This window comes from Neofelis nebulosa, chromosome 2 (genome assembly GCF_028018385.1).
Source record: "Neofelis nebulosa isolate mNeoNeb1 chromosome 2, mNeoNeb1.pri, whole genome shotgun sequence".
Lineage (NCBI taxonomy): Eukaryota > Metazoa > Chordata > Mammalia > Carnivora > Felidae > Neofelis > Neofelis nebulosa.
In genome coordinates this window covers 136,489,728-136,517,388 of record NC_080783.1, presented here as the reverse complement: position 1 = coordinate 136,517,388, position 27,661 = coordinate 136,489,728, and the positions used below count along the sequence as shown (strand labels likewise).

The window sequence follows — 27,661 nt, the reverse complement described above, 5'->3', positions numbered from 1 at the left end:
AAGAACAGGCTGCAGAGAGGCAAACCCGACCAGAGAGAAGGACCCTGCAATGCAGACTTTTCTTACATCTTCAGCTCTAAATGTCTCCAGCTCTGGATACAGCAGCATCCTTGAGAAAACAGACATAAGCACAGATGTTTGCAAAGGCTGAGAGACAACTGGAGAATCCAGTTTGAGTTGAAACGTAGGCTTTCTTCAATCTCCATGTTTTGCTGTATTCGGGGCTCCAGTCCTCAACCCGCACATTTCCTACCACGCCCCAGGGTGCCTCCGGGGCCGCCAGCCCTTCTCGGGAGAGCGTGGGATTTGACTGAATGGGCTTGGCACCGCCTCTTTTAAGCACGGCGTGGCGCGCACGCGCACTGCGGCTGGGCAGGGAGATCCCCGGTTCTGGACACTGAGTGCCAGGGTTCGTTTCCGCTGCCTCCGGTTTTCCGAGAGCGGGCGCTGCTTTCGCGCTTCCGCTAGACCCCCGCGGCCCCCGGCGGGGACGGGGGGTTTCGGAGCTGCGGTGCCGGAGCGAGCGTCTCTTCTTCCTCTCACTCGGGCGGAGGCTTTGTCGCTGCGGGCCGGGCCCCAGGACGCTCCCAATGGCCGGGCAGCGGGTGGAGGTGGATGGCGGGATCATGGAAGGGGTGAGTACGGGGCCCGAGGCAAGGCCGGTGGCGCTACAACCCAGGCTAGGAAGGAGAGCGTTCTTGTCTGATGTTCTCGCTCTCCTCTCCCACCCGCACCCTTGGCAGGGCGGCCAGATCCTGAGGGTGTCTACAGCCCTGAGCTGTCTTTTGGGCCTCCCCTTGCGGGTGCAGAAGATCCGAGCCGGCCGCAGTACGCCAGGCCTCAGGTAAATCGGGGGCGCTGGGGGGCGGAGCCGCGGGACTGGGAGATGCGGGTGGGCGGGCGCAGGGCTAGGGGACTGGCGGTGTGGCTGGAGGGGCGGAGGGGCTGAAGGGGCGGAGGGGCTGGGGGGCGGGCTGCAGTCCTTGGGGTCCGGGGTTTGGTCGGACTTTGGGGCTGGGGAATCGGGAGCCCGGGTGGTGATGCTTGAAGATCCTCGTCCTAAGGTTGAGGAATGTGTAGCCGGGCCTCAGGGTCCCGGGGGGAGCATGCTCTGGCCTGGACGGTTAGCCATAACCAGGGCTGTGCAATCTGGAAAGCCTCAAGGGGCAAGTTGAGAAAATAGGCCGTTTTCTCCATATGGCTAGAGTTCTCTCGCTTCCTGATGCATTATCTTTTAAAATGTTTTCCCGCGTCATCGGGCATTCCGAGTACCGGGAGAACTTGCAGCAGCCGGCAAGATGGATCAGGGCAGAACAGCCTGCGTGGCCAGAGAAAATCCCACTTTTTAACCTGTGTATTCTCTACTGCTGCACATTTTAGAATCATAGCTCAGGAAAGGGCCCTGAGATGTTATTCTAGCTTTCCTTAAGACCTCTAAGAAGCTATGAATACAGCCAGAATTATTAGTTGTGGACAGGGAAACATCTTAACATTTGACCTTGTTTCTTCCGTCTGGGAAGCTAGGCGTGCCACTAGCTAAATTTGAGGTATGTGCTCCTGTTAGAAGGGGACCCAGGTTGACGCCAAACTGATTCCTTTGGGGATTGTAATAGATCAGCAATCTCTTAGAGTGTTATTTTATCCACATTTCATTTTGAAATTATTAAAAGGCAATTATTGATATATGTGCACATTCATTCCCTTAGTCACAGCAGTCGTTTGCAGCAGTGAATTTATTAGTTTGCTAGAGCTGCCATGACAAAATACCAGACTGGGTGGCCTAAACAACAGAAATTTATTTTTCTCATGGTTCTGGAGCCTGCAGGTCCAAGATCAAGGTGGTGGCAGGGGTGGTTTCCTGGTTTCCGGGAAGATTCTTTTCAGGTTTCTCTCCTTGGCTTGGAGATGGCCTCTCTCTTGCTGCCTCTTCACGTGGGCATCCTATGGGCATGTGTACCTCTGCTGTCTTTATATGTGGTAATCTCCTCTTTTTATAAACATACCACAGAGAATAGATTAGGGCTTACCCTAACTGCCCCTTTTTAATTTTTTTAAGATTTTATTTTTAAGTAATCCCTATACCCATCATGGGGCTCAAACTTACAACCCTGAGATCAAGAGTCACATACTGTACTATCTGAACCAGCCAGGAGCCCCCAAATTGTCTCTCTTTAACATAATCATCTCTTTAAAGGCCCTGACTCCAACTACACTCACATTCTAAGGCAGTAGGGGTTAGGGCTTCAACAGAAGAATTTTGGAAGAACATAATTCAGCCTGAAACAGGTACTATAGATTATTGAATGACATGCAAGTGAGATTGGTGGCATTTAGTTTTATCAGTTTTCCTCTTTGCACACTTCTCATTCGCAACAATATATCAGCATATGTGTTTTAGCTAAAATAAGTGGTCTGGAAGGACCCCTAAAAGATGCCTACTAGCAGGCAGTCTAGCTAGGTACATAAAAACCAAAAAGAAGCTCTGACACTGAAGATGATGGCACTTGTTGTGGTTAGACCTTGCTCTTTTCTTGCCATTGCAGTTTTATAAATGGGTCATAAAATGTGGGGATATAGGCAGTCTGAATGCACACGTTTTGATGCAGTATTATGACCTGAAGGCCTCAACATTTATCTGGACTGGAAATGATTCGAGATTTGTGTGATGGGCAACTGGAGGGGGCAGAAATCGGCTCAACAGAAATAATGTTTACACCGGAGAAGATTAAAGGTGGAGTCCACACAGCAGATACCAAGACAGCAGGGTATGTGTCACTTATATTCCATTTAAATATGGGCTTTGGAGCTAGACCTGGATTCACATGCAGGTACTACCACTTACTAGACAAGTTGCTTAACCTTTGAGCTTTCGTTTCCCCACGTTTAAAAAATATTTTTTTAATGTTTATTTTTGAGACAGAGAGAGCACGAGCAGGGGAGGGGCAGAGAGAGAGGGAGACACAGAATCCGAAGCAAGCTCCAGGCTCTGAGCTGTCCAGCACAGAGCCTGATGTGAGGCTTGAACTCACTAACTGCGAGATCATGACCTGAGCCGAAGTTGGACGCTTAACCAACTGAACCCCCCAGGCGTCCGTTTTCCCCACATTTTAAATGGAGAAAACAGTAACCTTCCAGGGTTACACTTTATGTAGTTTTGGATAGCTGTTATTATACCTAGAATTTTCTTATGTGCATAGTATAGCATATTTGTTTCTTTTTATTATTTAGAAACTGAATATCTGAAAATGACTAAGTTTTTATGCATTGTAGTAATAGTAGTTTTTGCATTATATGTAGCATATTTAGTTCTTGGCTTACAGCTAATTATGAGTCATATTCTACTTTTAGTCTAAGTATTTTTGTTGTCTTTTTTTTTTTAATGTTTATTTATTTTTGAGGCAGAGGGAGACAGAGCGCGAGTGGGGGAGGGGTATAGAGAGAGGAGACACAGAATCTGAAACTGGCTCCAGGCTCTGAGCTGTCAGCACAGAGCCCAATGCAGGGCTCCAACCCATGAACCGTGAGATCATGACCTGAGCTGAAGTTGGACGCTTAACCAACTGAGCCACCCAGGCACCCCTTGTTGTCTTTTAATAGATAACTTATGCTACCTTGTTTAGAAATTTGTAGGTTTGGGGCGCCTGGGTGGCGCAGTCGGTTAAGCGTCCGACTTCAGCCAGGTCACGATCTCGCGGTCCGTGAGTTCGAGCCCCGCGTCAGGCTCTGGGCTGATGGCTCGGAGCCTGGAGCCTGTTTCCGGTTCTGTGTCTCCCTCTCTCTCTGCCCCTCCCCCGTTCATGCTATGTCTCTCTCTGTCCCAAAAATAAATAAAAAACGTTGAAAAAAAAATTTTTTAAATAAAAAAAAAAAAAAAAAGAAATTTGTAGGTTTGATCTTGGGTTTTTTTCCCCCTTTGCAAAAATAGATAGTTAACAATTAAATTGAGCCTTTATCCTTTTCCAGGAATTCTTCCTTTTATCGACAAAACATAGAGAGCACTTTTGTGTTTTCTGAGTTATTTGGCTGATTGCTGTTGTAAACCATATCTTTTTACCAAAATCCTATCCATTCACTAGGAAATTTGATAAAATAGGAACTAGTAATGGAAACCTGATACCAGTTTGTTTCAGAAACTGTTTTAATAGATTTTGATGATTTTAGTTTATGAAAATATTTAGTGATAATTGATACTTGAGTAATGCTGTGAATAGACCTCTGTGAAAAGGGACCTGCTGCCAGGCCCAAGGCAAGGTTTGCCAAATGAGAACTTTCTAAGGGGATTAAGGAATTTTGAGGTATCTTTCTTTATAGTCAGCATATTATTTTGGGTATTATCCTGTACAAAAAAGGGAAAGGGGATTATAGTTAACCAACTATCTAAAAATGAACTAAAATAGAATTGTAAAATTTTGAAGCTGCAAGAGGGAAAATAGAAACCATGTATTTCCAATCCTTCCTCCACTTAGTGAATGAGAGAATGGTATTAAGTGATTTACCCAAGGTGATGGAGTCAGAGACACAACTAGAATTAGAACGTAGGCCTTTTGACTTCTAATCTAATAGACTGTAAGAGAGATGAGTTTAAAGTTGTGAATCCAGCTCAGTTTAGGAGACTAAGACCAGCTTTTTCCTGGCAAGAAAACTTAATCTTACTTCTTCACTTTCTAACATTTTTATCCTTAACTGTGATTACAGTACCATGTGTTTTCTCTAGTGTCTACCTTTGTTTTTGCAATTTCCTATTCCTAAAATTAAGATTTTCAGTACTATTCTTAGAATCTGATTTTATCAGGGGAGTAGGGAGAACATTTAAATGTTGGGTTCCTCAGAGGGAATAAACACTGAGAAGTTTAGTAGTTTTAACCTTACAGTTTATTGTAAACTAAACATTTTCTAGTTTTTTCACTTGCTCCTTGGCTTAACTCCTTAAGAACAGGGATTATATTGTATACATTTTCTCTTATGATATCTACCACATTATGCAGTCAGTAAATCTTTACTAAATTAGTGAAATGCATTGTCACTTATAGAAACTGTTTATTTCAGTACATATGCATTGTTACTATAACAAAGTTAAGTCTTTTTGTATTAGAGCCTATGTCTAATCTATGCTTCATCTATGTCTATCTATGCTATATATGAATGTGACAGCTCATTTAGAAAATCTGACCAAGTATTTCATTTTATAAAATATATTCTATAATTATGTCTCATGACTTCTCACATTATTTTATTAGAGTGAGCAAACAGAGGTGAGTTACAGCAAAGATTATTTCCTTTAAACTTATTTCCATGTAAAATATTCAGCTGTCAGTCTTTGTGAAATGTTATCCTATCATATCATAAACTCCATGATGGTAGGATCTGTATCTTAACTTGATATTTGGAACAATGCCTTGTGCATGGTAGAGATTCAAATAAAATTATTTAAGTATTTCTAGACCTTGACTTTGTGTGTGTGACTGTCACTGTATGAATGTTATTACAATTTAATTGACCCTATTTCCTCTGGTGTGTTTTTTAGACTTTGCATTAAATGCATTTTCATAAATTGTACTTTCAAGAATCCTTTTATGAAAATGTTATAAAAATTGGGGCACCTGGGTGGCTCAGTCGGTTGAGCGTCTGACTTTGGCTCAGGTCACGATCTCACAGTTTGTGAGTCGAGCCCTGCATCAGGCTCTGTGCTGACAGCTTAGAGCCTGGAGCCTGCTTCGAATTCTGTGTCTCCTTCTCTCTCTGCTCCTCCCCAGCTCATGCTCTGTCTCTCTCTCTCCTTCAAAAAAATAAATAAATAAAAACATTTTTAAAAAATCTTAAAAATGTTATAAAAATGGTGTCATTTAAAAAAATGTATTTTTTTACTTTGTAAATTAAAGAAAGATCATACAAGTAATGTTTGATTCAAACCCAGATTTGCGGATCATTCAAGGCCAGTTCCTAAAATACTGTCTTTCTTTAAGATTTGGGATTTTAGGGGCGCCTGGGTGGCTCAGTCGGTTAAGCGTCCGACTTCAGCTCAGGTCACGATCTCGCGGTCCGTGAGTTCGAGCCCCGCGTCGGGCTCTGGGCTGATGGCTCAGAGCCTGGAGCCTGCTTCTGATCTGTGTCTCCCTCTCTCTCTGCCCCTCCCCCGTTCATGCTCTGTCTCTCTCTGTCCCAAAAATAAATAAACGTTAAAAAAAAAAGATTTGGGATTTTATCATTCAGTTCCTGGGGTGGTGGTGTTTTTTTTTTTTTTTTTAAAGTAAGTTCTACACCCAGCGTGGGGCTCAAACTCATAACCCCAAGATCAAGAGTTGTTGCATGCTGTACTGACTGAGCCAGCCAGGTGCACCGCACCCCTCTTTTTTTAACGGGGTATTTTTTAACTTTAGACTTGGGTGTATATCTGCCTTCCCAGTTGTCTGTGCCTCAGCGAATGGTGCTGTGTAGTAATACCATGATCTTAAGACTTAAGACTTAAGACTTAATACCATGATCTTAAGACTTTGAAAAGAAAATTCATTGAAGCCTGTTTTGCGTTCTCCTTAGGAGTGTGTGCCTCTTGATGCAGGTCTCAATGCCCTGTGTTCTCTTTGCTGCTTCTCCATCAGAACTCCGTTTAAAAGGTGGAACTAATGCTGAAATGGCACCACAGATTGATTACACAGCCATGGTAAGGGCTTGTGTTGTTATTGATGAACTAAAGATGATCTCATGTATTCTTCTGAATTTCCATTCTCTATTGAAATATATCCTGAGTGGTTTCTGTGTATGCCTGTTTATTTATTTATGGTGTGTAGTTCTGTTGTGGGAGAAGGTAAGGGACTGTGTTTACTTTAGATTTTGTGTTGTATCTTGGAACAGTGCTCATAGTGAATTCTTTTAAAACCTCAAGTGTAATTGTTGCGTGAATTACATTACTTATTATATACATCAGTCATTTTATAAATACAGGAATTATGTTTTGGAAGAAAAACTTCAAAACAAAAATTAAACATACATTTGACAAGAATTGAGGAGGATGCGGAGAAATTGGAACCCTCGCACACTATTAATGGGAATGCAAAATGGTGCAGACATTATGGAAGACAGTGTGGAGGTTCCTCAAAAAATTAAAAACAAAACTACCATATAATCCAGATATCCCACCTTTGAGTGGGATTATCTTCAGGATCTTGAAGAGATATTAGCATTTCCGTGTTCATTGCTGCACTATTCATAATAGCTAAGATAAGAAAACAACCTAAATGTCTGTTGATGGATGAATAGATAAAGAAAATGTGGCGTATACATACAGTGGAATACTATTCATCCTTAAAAAAGACATTCTAGAATATGTGACAGCATGAATGAACCTTGAGGACATTATGCTAAGTGAAATAACCAGTCACATGAAGACAAATACTGGCATGATTCCACTTGTATAAGGTATCTAAAGTAATCAAATTCATAAAATCAAAGAGTAGAATAGGGTAGAGGGAAGAGGGCAATGGGGAGTTACTAATCAACAGGCATAAAATTTCAGTTAAGCAAGATTAATAAGCTCTAGAGAGCTGTACAACATGTACCTATAGTCAACAATAGGATATACTGCATTTAAAAATTTGTTAAGAGGTAGATCCATGTTAATTAGATAAACTATACAAAATTAAATACCATATTTTGACTATAAATTTTCAAAATGATGACACTCAGTGTTGGCATACTTAGTAGGAGAGAGAAGTGGTATCATCTTTCTTTTCCTCCAGGTTTATCGAGGTGTAATTATTTATAGTAAAATACATCTTTTTAGTGTAAAGTTCTGTGATTTTTGACATATGGTTGTGAACCAGCCACCACAATCAAGATACAGAATTACTGTAAGAAATTACCTCAGACCCCTTTGTAATCAGTCCCTATGCCCCAGTTCTTGGCAACTACTCATCTATCTTCTGTCTTGGTTTTGTCTTTTTTTAAGAGCACCGTATGTAGGAGTAATACTGTATGTAGCCCTTTGAGCCTGTTTTTTTCCCCCACTTACCATAATTTGTTTGAGATTCATCAATGTCACTTGTTTTAGCAATAAAAGAGAAGTAGTATTCTATTATATGGATGTCCCAGTTTCTTCATCCATTCATCTGTTGAAGGACATTTGGGGTGTTTCCAGTTTCTGGCAATATGAATAAAGTCTGTATAAACTTTTACATACAGGTTTTTTCAGTGAATATAAGTTTTCATTTCTTTTGGGTAATCACCAAGGAGAGGTGTTGCTGGTAATAGTAAGTATAGATCTAATTTTATGACAGACTGCCAAATTGTTTTGGCTTCCAAAGTGGCTGCATTGTTCTGCATTTTCACCAGCACTGTATAAGAGTTTCAACTATTCTGCGTCTTCACAGAACTTGATATTTAATTTAATTTTTTTGCCATTTTAATAGATGGTATAATCTTTTAGAATTCAGTTTGATAGGGTGTATAATGAAAGTTAATCTCTCTTCACCTAATAATTCCACTTCAAGGAAATGACCCTAATTAAATGTTACAGAATGCAGCCAAAGATAAATGTTAAAGGTATTTGAGCAGAGCATTATATACTATAATCATCATTATATAATATATATAACTATGCAAGTGAACACTTGGGGAATGGCTCAGTAAATTATGCTAGAATTCCATACAGTTATTCAAATACTGTTTAGGAAGAATTTTATGATGTCAGGAAAAGGCTTTTGTTTATAATGTTAAATGGAAAAAATGAGGATAAAACCTTGAATATGCAGTGAAATTTCAAAGTATAAAAAAATTGAGAAAGCAGAATGGAATGCTGTTTATCAATATCCCCTAATTTCTTATGTATTATATTGCAAAGGGTTAGTTAGGAAATACTGTCCTGTGGAGTAAAATAACCACTGGGATCAAGGATCGTGACTTCTGGTATTTTTTTCATTAGATAGACTTGTACAACCTTGATTAATTAAATGTTAAACTTTTAATTTTAATTTACATGTCAGTTATTTTATTTGAGAAATAGAACTACCCTACACATTTTTATATCAGTGTTTATCTGTAATACCTTCTTGTCAGCCCAGTGCAGAGCACTTTTGTTTAATAATACTGTTTAATACGTGTTGAATCAGTGAATATTTGTGGTTAACGTAACAATAAACTGATTTTCCAGGTTTTCAAACCAATTGTGGAAAAATTTGGTTTCCAATTTAATTGTGATATTAAAATGAGGTAAGTTACTTATTTGTTAGCCCTTTGACCCACTATTTGTGCTAAAAATAGTGGGAAGCTTAGACCTTAGAGAATTATTCTGGAACCCACTACTTCCTGTAGAAAATAATTATGTTTTATGGCTTAAAAACAGTAAGCAGCAGGCGCATGGGGACTTGAAAGCAGATATATATGGTATTTGCTTGTTTCTTCGGAGAAATATTTTCAAGGGAATTGCTACACTGAGGGACCTTCATACCTAGTGTTGTTCATGTTCAGCACAGATTGAATACTTTCTATGCGCAGACAACTGGACTAGGCACTGCAGGGTCATAAAAGGGATTCTTCCCACAGTGCAATCAGAATTATTTCCCTAAGAAGCACATTGGGCTTTCAGGTTATTTCCCTTCAAGGCTTCCCTTCTGCCAAATAACAAGGCCAGATTTCTTGGTGTGGCATTTAAGTGTGCCGCAGTCCTGTTGCAGTTGACCTTTCTAACTTCATTCAACCTTCTCCATGTGTTCTTTTTTCTTTTTTTGGAAGAGAGAGAGAGAGTGAGCATGAGTCGGGGGAGGGAGTAGGGGCAGAAAGAAAAAGAGAAAAAATCTTAAGCAGGCTCCAACGCTCAGGATGAGCCTGACTCACCGCTTGATCCCATGACCCTGGGATTATGACCTGAGCTGAAATCAAGAGTTGGACACTCAACCAGCTAAGCCACCCAGGTGCCCCTGTCCTCCATGTATTCTAACATATGATTGCTTACTATTCTTTAAACTTACTTTGTGCCTTGGGCTTTCATGTCTTTCTTCATGTTTTTCCTTCCCTGCTCTCGTAAAAACTGGAAATCCTATATTTTTTCAAAATTTAACCTGTAATTTCTTGTGTGAATTGTCCCATGAGTGTGTCTCAGTTGGAATTCATATTTGCATCCCTCTTGTAGTCTTTTTTACAGCCTGACTTGTGTTCCAGTAAGTTGTATGTAGAGCCATCTCTCTACCAGATGAGGGAGCTCCTTGCAAATAAGAGCAGTTACTCTCATCTGTATGTTCCCATCCTCTTCTATAGAATAAGTGACACTAAATATTTGAGTTAAAATTTTGTTTGTGTTGACTTAATATTCATCGTATTTTATTGAGTACCTCCTATGTATCAGACATTGTTTTAGGCACTGGAATATTGCAGGAAGAAAATAGACAAACTCCTGCCATCAAGGAGTTTATATTCTAAAACAGCACTGTCAAAAAGAATTTCTCTTCATTGATGGGTATGTTCCCTATCTGTTCAGTAAAGTAGCCACTAGCCACATAAGACTATTGAGCGCTTGAAATGTGGCTAGTGCAACTGGGAAGCTGAGTTTTAAATTTAATTTAAATGTAAATAGTCACATGTAGTTTGTGGCTACCATATTGGACAGCACAGATCTAAAATGTTGCTTGGAAATTTCAAACACGAGTTGTATGTTTGGATATAATTCATGTGTTATTTCATTTTAAATGTTGAGCTGTATTTTTGTCATATAATAAGTTTATGTGAGTATTTGTCATACTCTTTGTAGGGGCTACTACCCAAAAGGGGGTGGTGAAGTGATTGTCCGAATGTCACCTGTTAAACAGTTGAACCCAATAAATTTAACGGACCGTGGCTCTGTGACTAAGATATATGGAAGAGCTTTTGTTGCTGGTGTTTTGCCATTTAAAGTAAGTTGTCTAGAAGTGTATGTGGGTCTTGGTAAGTATTATATCATCTAAATTTTGAAATTATTGAAAGTACTTAATATTTTTTTTTTACGATTTTGTTTTTAAGTAATTTCTACACCCAGCACGGGGCTAAAACTTAGAACCCTGAGATCAAGAGTCACATGCTCTATGAACTGAACAGGCCAGGCACCCCAAAAGCACTTAATTTTTTTAATGTTTTATTTATTTTTAGAGAGCGCAAGCGAGCATGTGAGCAGTGGAGGGGCAGAGAGAGAGTGGGGGACAGAGGTTCTGAAGTGGGCTCTTTTCTGACAGCTGATAGCAGCAAGCCCGATGTGGGGCTTGAACTCATGAACTGCGAGATCATGACCTGAGCTGAAGTCAGATGCTTGACCGACTAAGCCACCCAGGTGCCTCAGAGCACTTAATTTTTTAATAAATCTTTTAATTAAAACTTTCCCCTGAACTTACGTGTTACACTTGAAGATCATGCTTTTTCTTAATCCCTGTAAGAGATATTCATTACTGTATGTGTCTTTGAAGGCTTGAAAACAACTATCAAAATAATCATTATTTTCTCTTTTTCTGTCTTGCCAAAATAGGTGGCAAAAGATATGGCAGCGGCAGCTGTAAGATGCATCAGAAAGGAGATTAGGGATCTGTATGTTAACATCCAGCCTGTTCAGGAACCTAAAGACCAAGCCTTTGGCAATGGAAACGGGATAATGTAAGACAATGTACTTTTTCCTGGATACTGATTGAGAGCTCTGAAGTAATTATCCTGTTTAAATTAAATATTTATAGTTCTTTTGTTTAAATTTTACAGTTTTAAAAAGGCACATTTTTAAGGATATTCCTACCCAAACCAGTAGTGTGATGAATTAAGATGATTATTTTATTCTGGATTTTTTTTCCTGAGGATGGTTTGCCTTTTATTACATTGTAAGAGCCCTTTTGCTCTTAACATTTCTCTTAACATTTAAGAGAACTTAAATGTTTAAGCTAATCAGAAGTTAGCCTTTGAAGCTGATCCTGAGAGAAATATTTCTAGTTGTTTTTCTGTACTTCAAACGTGAAATCCATGTACATGTAAATACTAGATATGGCAAAGGTCTATTTAGAAAAAATTATAGGGGTGCCTGGGTGGCTCAGTTGGTTAAGTGTCCCAACTTCGGCTCGGGTCATGATCTCACGATTTGTGGGTTCGAGCCCCGTGTCAGGCTCTGTGCTGACAGCTCAGAGCCTGGATCCTGCTTCAGATTCTGTGTCTCTCCATCTCTCGGCCCCTCCCCTGCTCATGCTCTGTGTCTCTCTGTCTCTCAATAATAAACGTTAAAAAAAATTTAAAAGAAAACATTATATTATTTAATTACAAGTTGTTGATTTAATATAAAAATGCTTTTTTTAAAAGTTATTTTTTCATGAATTTATTTATTTTGAGGGAGAGAGTAAGCACGCATGCACGCGTGCAAGTGGGGAAGGGACAAAGAGAAAGGGAGAGAGAATCCCAAGCAGGCTCTGTGCTGTTAGTGCAGAGCCTGATGCAGGGCTCAATCTCACAAACTGTGAGATCATGACCTGAGCTGAAATCAAGAGTCGGACACTTAACTGACTGAGCCACCCAGGTGCCCCTAAAGATTTCATTAAGTAATCTTTACACCGAACTTGGAGTTCGAACTCACAACTCTGCGATCAAGAGTCGCATGCTCCACTGACTGTACCTCAAATTTAAGACTGCTTTAATTGAGTTTTTGAAGTCTGAGAGTATCTCTTATGGATAGAAAGTCTCTTTTTTGGAGTTTCTACTAAAGGTTTTAAATACAGATTTAAACATTCTGCATTTGATACTATCTAAAAACTGTAAAATGAAACCAAAAATTTCTGTAGAAATACAGTTTTTTTTTATTATTGAAGTATAGTTGACACACAATGTTACATTAGTTTCAGGTATACAACGTAGTGATTTGACAATATGTTATGTTTTGTTCACAACAAAGGTAGCTTCCATCTGTCACCTTGTAGTGCCATTACAATACCACTGACCGTATTCCCTTTGCTGTGGCTTTTATCCCTGTGACTTATTCATTCTGCAACTGGAAGCCTGTATCTCTTGCTTCTCTTCACCCATTTTGCCCATCCTCCTTTCCTTTCCCCTCTAGCAACTATCCATTTGATCTCTGTATTTATGGGTCTTTTGTGCTTTTTGTTTGTTTGGTAGATTCCACATGTAAGTGAAATCGTGTGGTATTTGTCTTTCTTCATCTGACTTATTTCACTTAGCATAATACCCTCTAGGTCCATCCATGTTGTTGCAAATGGCAAGATCTCATTCCTTTTTATGGTTGAGTAATATTCCATTGTGTATATCACATCTTCTTTGCCCATTCATCTATTGATGGACACTTGAGTTGCTATTGGCTACTGTAATTATTGATAGGTATGTAATTATTGCCATTTTGTTCATTGTTTTCTGGTTGTTTTTGTAGTTCTTCTCCCTTTCTTCTTCTCTTGCTTCTCTTGGGAGTGATGACTTTTGGTAGTGTTCTTCCTCCTTATTTTCTGTGTATCAAAAGTTCTAGTTTTGTGGTTCATATATAACATCCTAAGGATATAGCAGTCTACGTTAAGTTGGTCACTTACATTCAAACACGTAGGAAGACCTTTTCACTTTAGATAATAATAAAACACTTTATAGTACAGTAGAAATGGTATAATTTAGTGTGAATGATGTAACTTCAAGGAGAGCCATTCCTTACCTGTGAACGGATTAGAATCTAGTGTGACTTTTGTCAGATGAGCTGAAGGGTACTAATGCCCTGATGAAGATGGAGAGTGCTAATCATCCTGCTCTCTGTGTGAAGAGTTTCACTTTTGCAGTTTACTAAGTAGATCTGATTCTACATATTTAATAACCACTATTCCCCTGGTTGTATTTGTGTGTAATTTTAGAATGTTTATCGCATAGATAGTAATCCTTTTTTTTTTTTTTTCCTATTTAGCATTATTGCTGAGACATCTACTGGCTGTTTGTTTGCTGGATCATCGCTTGGTAAACGAGGTACAGATAAATGAAGTGGGTTCACAGTTCCCAGTGCTAGTGTAAAAATTTTTAATTACCTGTCAGGATTAGAACATTATAGCATGATAGATGACAAGTATAAAAGGATATGATTAACTGGTTCTGTTTTAGAGTCAAATTTTTAGTATTTCTCCTAACTTTATACTTTGAAAAATTTCAAACTGATAAGAAAGTTGAATGACTAATTAGCATCCATACACTGTTCTTAGTAGTCAACTGTTTACCAGTAGTCAGCTGTTAGCTGCAAGTTGTGTATGTTTCTGAACTATTTCAGTGTAAGTAGGAGATACCATATCTCTCCCCTGAATACTGTGTCATGCATGTCCAAAGAACAATACCTGTCTAATCATGATACCATTTTTATGCCCAAAGAATTTGTCTTTTATATTCAACCTAGTCACTTGCCTCCAAAATACTTTTTAGAGCAATGGGGATTTTTTTTTTTTTTTTTTTGGAGCACTCCCAGCAATTGGTCATCATTTCTGTTTAGTTTCTTTTCTACTACAGAAAATATCACCTTTTTTTCCCCCTTTCATGATATTGACGTTTTGAAAAGTCCAGGCCATTTTCTCACAATTTGGACTTGTCTGATTGTCTCATGATTAGATATATTCAGATGAAACATTTTTAGTAGGAATATTGCATAGGTGGCTATGTACATTCCATTGTATCACAACAGGGTTAGTGATAAGGTCAGTTTGTCCTTTATTGGTAAAGGTGACTGTGATCATTTGGTTAAGTAGTATCCTCCAGGTATGTCTGCTGTAAATTCTTTCTCTTTTTATAAGTAGTAAGTCATCTGGGATAATACTTTGATACCATCTGATTATCTTATTCCTATAAAACTTTCATCCAGTGGTTTTAGTGTCCATTGATGATTTTTCCCTGCATCAGTTATTACATTGGTGATTTCAAAAAATAGTATTTTTGTGAAAGGGAAATGTAGTTAAGATTGAGCATATTTGGAAGAAGAGAGATGTGTATACATCTGTTAATATTTGAAGTTACTTTTGCCATCGAGGCGAGGCGACTTCTAGTTGAACTTCTTGATGTTTGTGTGGTAGTTGATTGCTTTATTCCTACTTTGTAGATCTTTAAAAGATGCTTACCCTCGCTGTGCTGTTTTACCACATTATTATTGCTGAATACAAAAAATTTCAGATAATCTTATTCTGCTCATTTGGTAGATGTAGATACTAGTTGGGTATAAAATCTTAACAACATAATAGAATAAATGAAATTAATGTCTCCAGTTGACCTGGCTTAAATGAATTCTATTTAAAACTGTGCTATTTAAACTATGGTTGGTGGACAAGTAACATATCAGCATCATCTGAGAGTTTGTTAGAAAAACACATTTTGGGAGTTATTCCATACCTATCAAATTAGAATCTCTGGAAGTTGGGCCCAAGGATATATTTTAACAAGCTCACTGCATATTTCTGAAGTACAATGAAGTTTGGGAAGTAGTGATCAAAAATACGTATTTAGAGTACACTAATTACTTGTTAGGGACAGTGAAGAATCAGTGTGGATAGTGAGCTACTGCATACAGGATCTATGGGGACTTGAGGAAGCAAAGATAATGCCAAATATAAAGCAGAGACTGGGAGTCCATGTAAGTAATAAGTGCTTGGCAGACATTGGGTGGAATATGAGTTCATTGGGCACCAAGATGTGCCAAGTACTGTATGCTAGGGTCATAGATATCTGAGCCACTGTCCTGTTTCCTGGCTTAGTCTGGTAGAGGAGACAGACCATGGTATTCCCAGGGCATCATAGGAACACAGGGGAAGAACAGCTAATACTCCTGTGGGGGCTGGTTGACCCCAAATCTGGCTTCTTGCATTCAACAATCCTCTAGTATGTTCTGTAGATAAGTAGAAATTACCCAGATGAAAAAGTGAGCTAAGGAGGAAGGACAAAGGACAGTGCTGACAAAAACGAGTGTTCTGTGTTTGTGCAACTACAACTATGTATGATGAGTGTAGGGTCTGGAGCAGGGAACTGGAGATGAAGTTAGAGAGGTTGACAGAGGCCAGATTTTGAAGGACTTTGTTGACAGGTCATATCAAGGAATTTGGGTTTCGTCATGAAAACATAAAGATTAAAAAAAATTTTTTTTTAAGTTTATGTTCAGAGAGAGAGAGGGGGCAAGCAAGGGAGGGGCAGAGAGAGAGAGAGAGAGAGAGAGAGAGAGAATCCCAAGTAGTCTTTGCACTGTCAGCACAGAGCCTGACATGGGGCTTGAACCCACAAACCGTGAGATCATGGCCTGAGCCAAAAGCAAGAATTGGGTGTTTAACTGACTGAGCTACCCAGGCACCCTGAAAGCATTAAAGACTTTAAGGAGGAATGTAATATCAGATCTTTGGAAAGGTAATTCTGATAGCTATGTGGTTGATTACAGGAAAACCATATTGGAGGCAGGAAGACAAGACTGTTGCAGCTGTTTAGGTCAGAAATGATGAGGGCCTATACAAAGGGATTCAGTGATTGGGGCTAGAGAGGTGAGTACTGATGCAAGAATATTAGGAGGGGGAATAGATGTGGCCAGTTGGATATGGGAAGTGAGGAAGGCAATGTGAAGAATGACCTTCTAGATTTCTACCTTGGGTACCTAGAAACATTTCAACTTGCGACATAGGAGGTAGAGTTAGTTTGCCAGGGTAGATGATAGTTTTAGGTATATCGCACTGAGATTGTAAATCAATCATTACTTTGTTATTAGCAATACTTAGAATTAACTTTGCTGACCAGCCCTGAAAAAATTGCTCATATTCCAACAACACTTTTCTTACTTTGTCATTTGAGACCACTTTTACTTTGAAGTTGTCTTTGGAGAACACAGTTTCAGAATGCACAGTATTTATTTTTAGAATTATAATGGTAGGAGGGAATAGATGATAGAGCAATATACTTGCTCTGATTAGCTTCTGCTGGTGCTCTCCCTTGTTTCCTGTCAGGCACAGATGTCAAATGAGATGGGATTAGCAAATGTAAAAGCAGCTTGGGGTCTTGTCTCTTAGTCTAGATAGTATATATATTAAGGATATCAGAGAGAATGTCAGCTTCCGTTATCCCCTTTCATTTCGTATTTAAATTAACTAGAAAATTATCAGACCCTGAATCCTAACATCTAAGAGTTATTACCAGAAGTAACATTGGCTAGTTGTCCATGACGTCATCTGTGGTAGAAGCAGTAACCTGTAACTGATGAGTCATGTTTGTCACTATTTCAGCCACTAAAACTATTTTGATCTTAGTTTACTTATCTATTGAGTGAGAGAATTAGCCTGGAGAGTCTCTCAAGTCCTAGCTTATACTGTAGAATTTAGTACCTACTTATCCTCTGGTTCTCTAATATAGAAGTGTATTTTTATGTTGTCTTAGCAAAGGAAACAGTTCCTGTTACTTAGTATGGGACACACATAGTAGGTACTCAGTATTAACTGTTATTATTAATAGCTTATTTTGAACCAGTCATGGTAGTATATGCTTTGTAAGTATTATCTCTAATTTCTTTAGCAAGTTTTACAACTTAGGTATTACATCTCCATTTCCATTTCCATTTGGAAGAAGCAACCTAGTTTACCCAAGAAGTTGAGATTCACACCACATGTTCCAAGCTACTTCATTCAGTCATGTACTTGACTGATTGATGTTGTAAAGATAGTTAATTTATTATATTATAATGACTGCTGTAATGAGAAACAGTTAAAATTTTGAAAATTCCACTTTTCTGGGAAATCTTACCAAGGTATACATATAATCAAATGAATTTCCAAATATAAAATAGGAACAAAAATTAACCACATGTCCTTGAAAGACATTTTTATTTGTAGCCGGGGCTTCTTTTAGTTTAAAGTAAATACTTTAAAAACATCATTTGACATTCCACTGCTTCTGACACACTTATTTTGTATTCAGCATTGTATGAAGATTTGGGGCATGTGTGGAGAAGCAGGGAGTGGGGTGTGGGGATAAGTATTCTGTATTATTTTCAAAATAAGGTAATGCCTATTTAAATCTTAAAGGAATAAAATTTTACAATAGTTGATATGAGAATTTTTATCAGCTTTTCCTTACATGAAACATAATTCTCTGACTTCTAAAAAATACCCTTTAATTCTAATGGATTGCTTACAGACTAATTATAACATGTATAAATTGCAAATTTCAAATTTTGACAGGCATAGCGTTATAGGATTATAGCTTTTTTTAATGAAAAAATGTTTTTAATGTTTTTATTTATTTTTGAGAAAGAGAGAGACAGAATATGAACAGGGGAGGGGCAGAGAAAGAGGGAGACACATAATCCAAAGCAGGCTCCAGGCTCTGAGCTGGCAGCACAGAGCCTAACGTGGGGCTCGAACCCATGAGCTGAAGTCGATTTCAACCGACTGAACTCAACCGACTCAACTGACAGAGCCACCCAGGTGCCCCCATAATTAATACTTTTTTTTTTTTTAATTTTTTTTTTTTTCAACGTTTTTTATTTATTTTTGGGACAGAGAGAGACAGAGCATGAACGGGGAGGGGCAGAGAGAGAGGGAGACACAGAACCGGAAGCAGGCTCCAGGCTCCGAGCCATCAGCTCAGAGCCTGACGCGGGGCTCGAACTCACGGACCGCGAGATCGTGACCTGGCTGAAGTCGGACGCTCAACCGACTGCGCCACCCAGGCGCCCCAATACTTTTAAAAAAGGGCCAAATACAGCCTGGTTTTTCCTCCACTAGGTTCATTTAAAAATATAAACCATTTGCATGTGCTAAGCTCTCAGAAGATTAAATACATTTAAAAATCTTGGGTGAGTTGGTTGGGTGAGTTCAGAGTAGGCGCCTAAAAAAAGTTATACCAGTGCTAACTGAGATATATTAATTCAACTCTTTGATTCTTAGTAATTGATATGCTTTGTTGTGTGTTTTTACATTGTGTCTTTTGTAGGTGTAAATGCAGACAAGGTTGGAATTGAAGCTGCTGAAATGCTGTTAGCAAATCTTAGACATGGTGGTGCTGTGGATGAGTATCTGCAAGACCAGGTAACAATGCTTTTAGGATAAAACCTTTGAATCTATTAGATTTGAGTATTGGATAATTAGATTGAATATACATTTTATTTTATTTATTTATTTATTGAGTTTTAAAAATTTGTTTAAGTAATTACTTCACCTCATGTGGGGCTTGAACTCTTTTTTTTTTTTTAATTTTTTTTTTTTCAACGTTTTTTATTTATTTTTGGGACAGAGAGAGAGACAGAGCATGAACGGGAGAGGGGCAGAGAGAGAGGGAGACACAGAATCGGAAACAGGCTCCAGGCTCCGAGCCATCAGCCCAGAGCCTGACGCGGGGCTCGAACCCACGGACCGCGAGATCGTGACCTGGCTGAAGTCGGACGCTTAACCGACTGCGCCACCCAGGCGCCCCTGGGGCTTGAACTCTTGACCCTGAGATCAGGCGTCTCATGCTTCTCCAGCTGAGCCAGCCAGGTGCCCCAGACTGAATATAAATTTTATCACTTGGGAATGCAAGCTGGTGCAGCCACTCTGCACAGTATGGAGGTTCCTCAAAAAAAATAAAAATAGAACTACTCTACGACCCAGCAATTGCACTACTAGGCATTTATCCACAGGATACAGGTGTGCTGTTTCGAAGGGACACACGCACCCCAATGTTTATAGCAACACTGTCAACAATAGCTGAAGTATGGAAAGAGCCCAAATGTCCATCGATGGATGAATGGATGAAGAAGATGTAGTGTATATATATATATATATATATATATATATATATATATATACACACACACACACACACATACAGTGGAGTATTACTCAGCAATCAAAAAGAATGAAATCCTGCCATTTGCAACTACGTGGATGGAACTGGAGGGTATTATGCTAACTGAAATTGGTCAGAGAAAGTTAAAAATCATATGACTTCACTCATATGAGGACTTTAAGAGACAAAACAGATGAACATAAGGGAAGGGAAGCAAAAATAATATAAAAACAGGGAGGGGGACTAAAACATAAGAGACTCTTAAATATGGGGAACAAACAGAGGGTTACTTGGAGGGATTGTGGGAGGGGGGATGGGCTAAATGAGTAAGGGGCACTAAGGAATCTACTCCTGAAATCATTGTTGCAATATCACTGACTTTGAGAGACTGATTGGCATGTCCTAGTTCAGTCAGTTTTTAAATATTTTTCTGGAATTTATATTCCTCAGATTTCAGTGTTCATCTTGACCTGGCCATGGCATTTGGTACAGTTGGTCATTCTTTCCTTCTCTAAATTCTTTGCTCACTTGGTTTCTGAAGCGCTGTTTTCTTTTCATCTCCCTGACCACGTATTCTAGTCTTTTGGTAGTTTGTTACTTCTGTTTTCATCTTCTCAACTTCTAAGTTTTAGAGAATCCCTAGGCTCAGGCTCATGCCTCTTTCCTTCATCTGTATTCACTGGCTCAGTTGTTTTGTCCAGTCCCATAGCTTATGTCCTGCCTGTGCACAGACAACTCCCAAATTTATATCACCTAGTTCAGGCCTTTCTCCTTAACTCTATCCCTTGTGCCTGTCAGCATCTCCACTTGGATGTGTCATAGACCTCTTAAACTTAACACATTTATTCATATGGAGAAATGCTGGTGAATATTTCCAAGTAAGATCTTTTTATGGTCCCCTGTCTTGATAGATTTTCTTTTTCTCTACCATACTTTTCTCTCCTTTATCTCAAACCATCAATCTGCATTTAGAAATGTATTCTTTAGGATTTCTTAACTGGTTTCTTTCCTTTGTTGTTGGTTTGGTTTTTTTTTTAAGATTTTATTTTTTAAGTAACTACACTTAGTGTGCAGCTCAAGCTTACAACCCCAGATCAAGAGTCTCATGCTTCACCAACTGAGCCATCCAGGTGCCCCTTAACTAGTTTTTGTTTTTATTTTTATGTTTCTTTTTTCTTTTTCTTTCTTTCTTTTTTTTTTTTTTTTTTTGAGAGAGAGAGAGAGAACAGGGGCAGAGAGAGAAGGGGGAGAGGATCTGAGGCAGACTCTGTGCTGACAGCAGAGAGCCCAATGCAGGGCTCAAACTCATGAACCATGAGATCATGACCTGAGCCGAAGATGGATGCTTTACTGACTGAACCACCTAGGTACCTCTCCTTAACTAGTTTCTTATTTCCCTTATTTCTAGTCTCTCCTTTCTTGCCCAAGTGTACTCTATAAGGAATTCTGTATTAGTGTATTTGTTTACCCACTAAAATGTAATTTTAGGGGCCACTGGGTGGCTCAGTTGGTTAAGTGTCCGACTCTTGATTTCAGCAGCAGGGCCTCCTTGGGATTCTCTCTCTCCCTCACCTCCTCCCCTCCCCCTCACGTGCATGCTCTCTCTCTCTCTCTCTCTCAAATAAATAAACTTAAAAAAAAGTTGTAATTTTAGACAATGGAAGAAGCTTGTCATATTATATATTCCACCTTATAGAGACAGTTGGTCTGATATATTAACTTTTAACTCTGTTTTATTCTTAAACACAAATTTTAGAAAGGCTGTTTTGACAACTGCTACTGAGCATTTTTGTACCACAACACGGACAGTGGGTGAAGGAGGTTTTCTGTCATCTTCTTAGGACTTTTGGAAACCTAAAGAAGTAGAAATGCTTTGAGCTATTTTGATTTCTAGTAGTATTTTCATATGGTAAGCAGTAGAATTTTAACTCCAAATATTAGTAAATGTGTGAAAATTTTCTTCTTTGTTCTTTTTTTAATAGCTGATCATTTTCATGGCATTAGCCTGTGGAGTTTCCAGAATAAAAACAGGACCAGTTACACTCCATACACAAACGGCTATACATTTTGCTGAACAACTAGCAAAGGTGAGTATTTGATTTAGAAAGAGTAATTGATTTTTATCATAGCCAGTTTTGGGTCAGATTGTAATAAACAGGATACTTGCTATTCCTCACCTAGTACTTCTTGTGTGGCAGACACTGAGCTGAGTCAGCAGTTGCCCTGAATCATCTTACTTTGCATAACCATTCTATTTTTTAAAGTTTATTTATCTTGAGAGAGAGAGAGCACGTGTGCGTGCAAATGGGAGAGGGGCAGAGAGAGAGGGAGACAGAATCCCAAGCAGGCTCCGCACCACCTGCCCGATGAAGGGCTTGAACACACTAACCATGAGATCATAACCCTAGCCTAAATCAAGAGTTGAATGCTCAACCCACTGAGCCACCTAGGTGCCCCAGCTCTGCATAACCATGTTAGGTTGCTGTTTATTTTTATTCCCATTTTGCATGTGAGTAAAGTGCGGTAAAGGGATTAACTTAACTGCTCAAGCCCACATAGTTTGTTAGTGGCAGAGCTGGGCTGTGAACAGACCTGGGAAAGCACACGGCAAAGCGCATGTGTATTGCTGCCTTATAGAGTAAAAATACTTCCATGAGAACTATGAAATCAAATCATAAGGAATTCATGGTTGGCCAGAAACTTAAATATTTATATGAAATTTTACATGTTTCATTTTCTTTTGATTCTACGGTAGAATAGAATATTTGCTGAAATTTTAACACCAGTCCCCTAAACTTTTATAAGAGTAGATTTATAATTTTTTAGTGAAACAGGGTTTATTAGTATATAAGCTCATATTAATACCTTTTCTGCAGGATTCTTAATTTAAAAAAAATGACTAAATTTGTATGTTTTATCTGAAACTAATGTAATTTCCTTATAGCAAATTTGGAAAATAAGGGGAAAAAAACCTACCTATAGTCCCTTTTGCCAACAACCACTGTTGACATTTAGGTATTTTCCTCTTAAAAGTGTTTCTCTTTTCATTTTTTTTTTTTTTTTTTTGCATTTACTGCATATAGCTTCATTTCTTGCCTTTTTCAATAATTGCATGTTCCTGTTTTGCTATAGTCTTTATAATGTAATTTCATAAAGTGATCTATAATTTATAACTCAGAATTTTATGAAGGTGACCTTAAGTAGTTTTAAAAATTATAAAAATAATGCACATTATTAAAAAAAATAGCTATTATAGAAGGGTAGCAAGCACAAAGTTGGGAGTTGCCCTGCTTCTAACCGTTTATTTGTATGATTTTTAATAACATACAACTTTTTTCTTGTTATTAGAAAGCACAGATAGATTTTTTTTTTTTTTTTAATTTTTTTTTCAACGTTTTTTATTTATTTTTGGGACAGAAAGAGACAGAGCATGAACGGGGGAGGGGCAGAGAGAGGGAGACACAGAATCAGAAACAGGCTCCAGGCTCCGAGCCATCAGCCCAGAGCCTGACGCGGGGCTCAAACTCACGGACCGCGAGATCGTGACCTGGCTGAAGTCGGACGCTTAACCGACTGCGCCACCCAGGCGCCCCACAGATAGATTTTGATTCAGTTGTAGGAAAAGGATAATAGGAATTGAAGGTAAATTATATTTCATGTCAAGAGATAGTTAACTGTACTTTTTATTATTCCATTTATGCTGTATTATCATTTTTTCTTTGTAAACTATGATGTCCTTGATGGCAGGGATTAAGTTGCATTCATATAGTCCTCACTTTTTATAGTACTTTGCATATAGTGGACACTGACATGTTATTTGAAGTGAATACATAGTGGAGAGTGCTGTGAATTGAAATTTATAGCTCTGGTTTCTTGTTCCGCTTTGTGGTATCTTACTGAGTGACTTGGGGCAAGCTGCTTTTTCTTTCTGTGCCTCAGTGCAGATAATTCATCTGTAAAATCAGAGACTGGTGCATAGTCCATTAAGACTCCTTGTAACTTTAAATTTTTGTAGTTTCAGTATATTTATATATAGGCTAGAAATGAATTCCTTGAGTGTTCCTGTGTTTCATATTTACATAATGCTTACAATTTGAAATGTATACATATATATAATTACACAAGTAATTGGCTATGTAGCTCAGAATTCAGTGCTTATTCATTCAACAGTAATTTTCAGTGTCTACTATATACAGTATACTGTCACATAATCCTGAAACTGGAATAATTTGTGAATATTACTATGCAGTAGGCCCCAGAATGATGGTTTTCAAATTGTGTTTCATAGAATCCTAAAGTCTTAGGCGCATTTGAAATCCATTTGCTACAAATTCAACCTACTCAATTGTTTTGATTTTAATTGTTTTATCAGAATGAATGCAGTAGCTTTAAAAAAAAATCATGTTTCCAGAATGCAGTGATAGAAACCAAATATTTCAAAGCCAAACTTCAATTAGTTAACAAGTGAAAAATACCATGTTAAGGCCAATAAAGATGAAGGGCATCCCCCCACCTTCCTTCTTTGAACTAGATTTTTTTGAATAGCATATTTAGGGAATTAAATTGACAAGAAAAATTTGAGGGGATTTAGAAACTTGATCTTGACAAGATCAGAGAAGTATAAATGCTTCAATGCCATGTTTTAGAAAAAATATAGGAAGTAGGTAGTAAAGGGGTGTTCTAGTTAACAATTGGGATTTTGAAAATGGTATTTACCTAGCTGCAAATATCCTGGGGATTTTGATTCAGTGGATACGGAGCAGGGCCTAGGCTATACATTCTGACAGAACTCCACAAGTATATATTACTTTTAAACAAGAGTCATGCTTCTGGAGCAAAATATATTTAGGTTATTGAATTTCTCATGAGTCATTTGATCTTTATGCCTCTTGCTTCCTCAGTAAAATGAGTTTGATATTAACTACTTGCCTATTTATGTTGGACTTAAGGGCTTTCTATCTCTCTTTATATTACTTATATACTAAATGCTTCTCTGGTTTCAGGCTAAATTCTCTGTGAAGAAATCAGAAGATGAAGACGATGCCTCTAAAGACACTTATATTATTGAGTGCCAAGGAATTGGGATGACAAATCCATATCTATAGGGTATTTGCCTTTTAAATAATACCTCAATGATATATTGCACTAATTCATTTCATAAATATTACACAGCAGTGGATAAGCAGTAACTTATTAAAGGACCTGACTTAAATTTGGAGATGAAGTACAGAGTGTTATAGATTTGCTGAGAACGCTTCATCTAATTAATCTCACTTTGACTATCTCCTGAGATAAAGACAATGAAATACAAGAGTTGATGGATATGTATGATAGCTGATTTCAGTATTAAAGTATGGAAATAGAGTATTTTTTCTACCTGAAGTGTGTTTTTCTTTCTTATATAATAGAGTAAGTCAAGGCTGTAGATTTGGTCTCTAATTTGTGTCTGGTTTTAATTAGGTTACTGAAACCTCATGCATAACGAGACAACTTTTTGCACAAGTATTTGCTGTGTCAACAATAACATTTAATAAGCATTTTCTCATTCTAATTATATGTCTCTTCTTTCTAGTGGGAACTTGGTAAATATTGATTTTGAATCTGGTGAATGTTTTGAAAGCTGAACAATGAGGATTGCAAAATTGGACCCTAGTAAATTTGTCCAAATTCAGCCCAGATATGTTTTTGTTTGGCTTTCAAAACATTCAGCAGATTCAAAATCTAATTGAGCGCCTTTACAACAGAATGTGCTTTTCATCATTCGCTGTTATCTTATACTTAGTCTGTTTCCTCATTTAGATTACTTCCTGGTCACTGTAGGCAGTTGAAATTGTGACTCAAATTAAACCAGTTTGGTGTACCAGCTAAACATGCTGTCCTGTAAAGTAATGAGGAAGTTTTTTTTTTTTAATTTTTTATATTTTTTTAGAGGGTTATTTTTATTTTTTATTTATTTACTTTGAGAGAGAGAGAGGGAGGGAGAGAGAGAATCCAAGCAGGCTCTGTTCTGTCAGCATTGAGCTTGATGCAGGGCTCAATCCCACAAACCATGAGATTGTGACCTGAGCCAAAACCAAGAGTTAGATGCTTAACCAGCTGAGCCACACAGGTGCCCCAATATGAGGAAGTCTTTTAAACGTGGTTCTGTCTTAGACTTTATCTGATGATGATTAAAACATAGTTTAAGGTATGGATCCAGGGGATGGTATTATAATACATTCAGAAAGTGCTGAATTAGTCTGTATAGAACAACATAATGAAAAAAATTACTACTAGGTACATAATCATGATGATGATAATCAATGATTTTTGTGGCCTTGGATCTTTGGGTTCAGTTTGCTCTAAAGATGTGATAAAAGTATTGCTTACTATTTATGTTTTCATGAAGTAGGTAAATCTCATTTGTATAACATGAGATATGGAATATCTTTCTATTTTATAGTAAAACTATACTTTTAGTATAGTTTTTGGAGGGGTTGTGATAAATTTGGAGGTCTTTAGGGTAATCATATCCTTGCTGCTTCTGGCCGGGTGTGCAACAGTATTGAAGAGGTAGGCTGGAATACAGAAATTGGGAATTTTGTAGAGCGAGATTTAGTTAGGGTCAACCCAGTATACACGATGAGTTTATGATTAATCTTGGCTTTGGTATGTCACTGTTGTTGAGTCTCAGCTCAGGTAAAATGAAGGTGGGACAAGTGCAAAGAAATTTTTGCTAAGTCCTAGAAGTGATTTGAATTTGTTTATTTTTCCCAAATAAAATTATATTTCTCTGTTTTTTCCCCTCTTGTTGATTTTATTTTGTTTTTTCTTTTATAATCTTAATAATGCTGTGACTGTGCATTTTCTTTACTTAAGCCCTTTAGAGTTTTTTTGTTGTTGTTGTTGCCATTTACACTGTCTTTCCAGTTCGATTTCTGTTCTTGTCTTTTTTTTAATTGTTCATTTATTTATTTTGAGGGGGGGAGATGAGTGGGGGAGGAGCAGAGAGAGAGGGAGAGAGTATCCCAAGCTGCAATGGCAGTGCAGAGCCTGAATGGAGCTCGATCCCACAAACTGCCAAATCATGACCTGAGCCGAAATCAAGAATCAGACACCCAACCGACTGAACCACCCAGGTGCCACTCTGCTCTTGTCTTAATGCCTTTCTGCTCTCTCTATTTTATTTTATTTTATTTTATTTTATTTTATTTTATTTTATTTAAACTTTATATCATTAGTCCTCTCTACACCCAACATGGGGCTTGAATTCATGACCCAGATATCAAGAATTGCATCTTCTTCCCATTGAGCCAGCCAGCTCCCCCCGACCCCGCCTTCTGTGCTTTTTAGATTTATTTTGCTTATATGCTATCATTTATTATCCATTGAGCTCTTACAATGTGCTAGTCATTGTACGAGGTAGGACAGTAATGTTAAGGAAGACAGACTGTTGTACTTGAGTTGGAAATTGTATTTCTATTTCTACTTCTGTATCTAAAAGTCTCTTAGATGTTTCTTTCTTCTGTTTTTTAAGACCTCTTAATACAAGTAATTCTGTTGATTTGATAGTATATGTACAGTGATTGTTAAGAATATTTTTTAAACCAGTGACCTTCAAATAGATATTCATACCACTTGAGTTTCACAGAGCCTTCCCATGAATTTCAGGTTTGCAGAGGACAGTAGTTTTTAGAGAATTTGTTCCTAAATTTCTCTGCTAAAATATGTACTTCCTCCTAAAATTGAGTTGCCTGCTGTCAAGGTCTTTGCAGTTTCTTGTTTTTCATAACTTCTCTTTCATAACTGCCATTCTTCCTTTTTACAAAAGAAAAGTTTATTTTTTATTTATTTTTAATTTTTTAATGTTTTATTTATTTTTGATAGAGCAGGGGAGGGGCAGAGAGAGAGGGAGACAGAGGATCAGAAGCAGGCTCTGTGCTGA

General features: G+C 38.1%; 1 protein-coding gene across 2 annotated transcripts; it reads left to right on the top strand.

Annotated features, from left to right (window-relative positions):
* The first annotated feature begins 359 nt into the window (after positions 1-359).
* On the top strand, positions 360-25,104 carry RTCA (RNA 3'-terminal phosphate cyclase). Of its 2 annotated transcripts, XM_058716418.1 has the most exons (11): positions 360-635; positions 744-844; positions 2,622-2,765; positions 6,535-6,658; positions 9,143-9,201; positions 10,736-10,877; positions 11,480-11,604; positions 13,877-13,935; positions 18,904-18,998; positions 21,720-21,824; positions 24,741-25,104. In XM_058716418.1, the coding sequence occupies exons 1-11, from the start codon at positions 591-593 to the stop codon at positions 24,840-24,842; spliced, it is 1,101 nt and encodes a 366-aa protein (XP_058572401.1). In that variant the 5' UTR covers positions 360-590; the 3' UTR covers positions 24,843-25,104. The 2 variants fall into 2 exon arrangements, with proteins under 2 accessions (XP_058572401.1, XP_058572402.1); XM_058716419.1 differs by lacking the exon at positions 360-635 and having other exon boundaries at positions 2,607-2,765.
* The last annotated feature ends 2,557 nt before the right edge of the window (positions 25,105-27,661 follow it).

What these genes read in the sequence shown, in the direction of transcription:
- RTCA (XM_058716418.1), top strand. Translation starts at nt 591, where the DNA reads ATGGCCGGGCAGCGGGTGGAGGTGGATGGCGGGATCATGGAAGGG. An exon ending in ATGGCGGGATCATGGAAGGG is followed by an intron (nt 636 to 743) that starts GTGAGTACGGGG and finishes CACCCTTGGCAG; the next exon opens with GGCGGCCAGATCCTGAGGGT. An exon ending in ATGAGTATCTGCAAGACCAG is followed by an intron (nt 18,999 to 21,719) that starts GTAACAATGCTT and finishes TTTTTTTAATAG; the next exon opens with CTGATCATTTTCATGGCATT.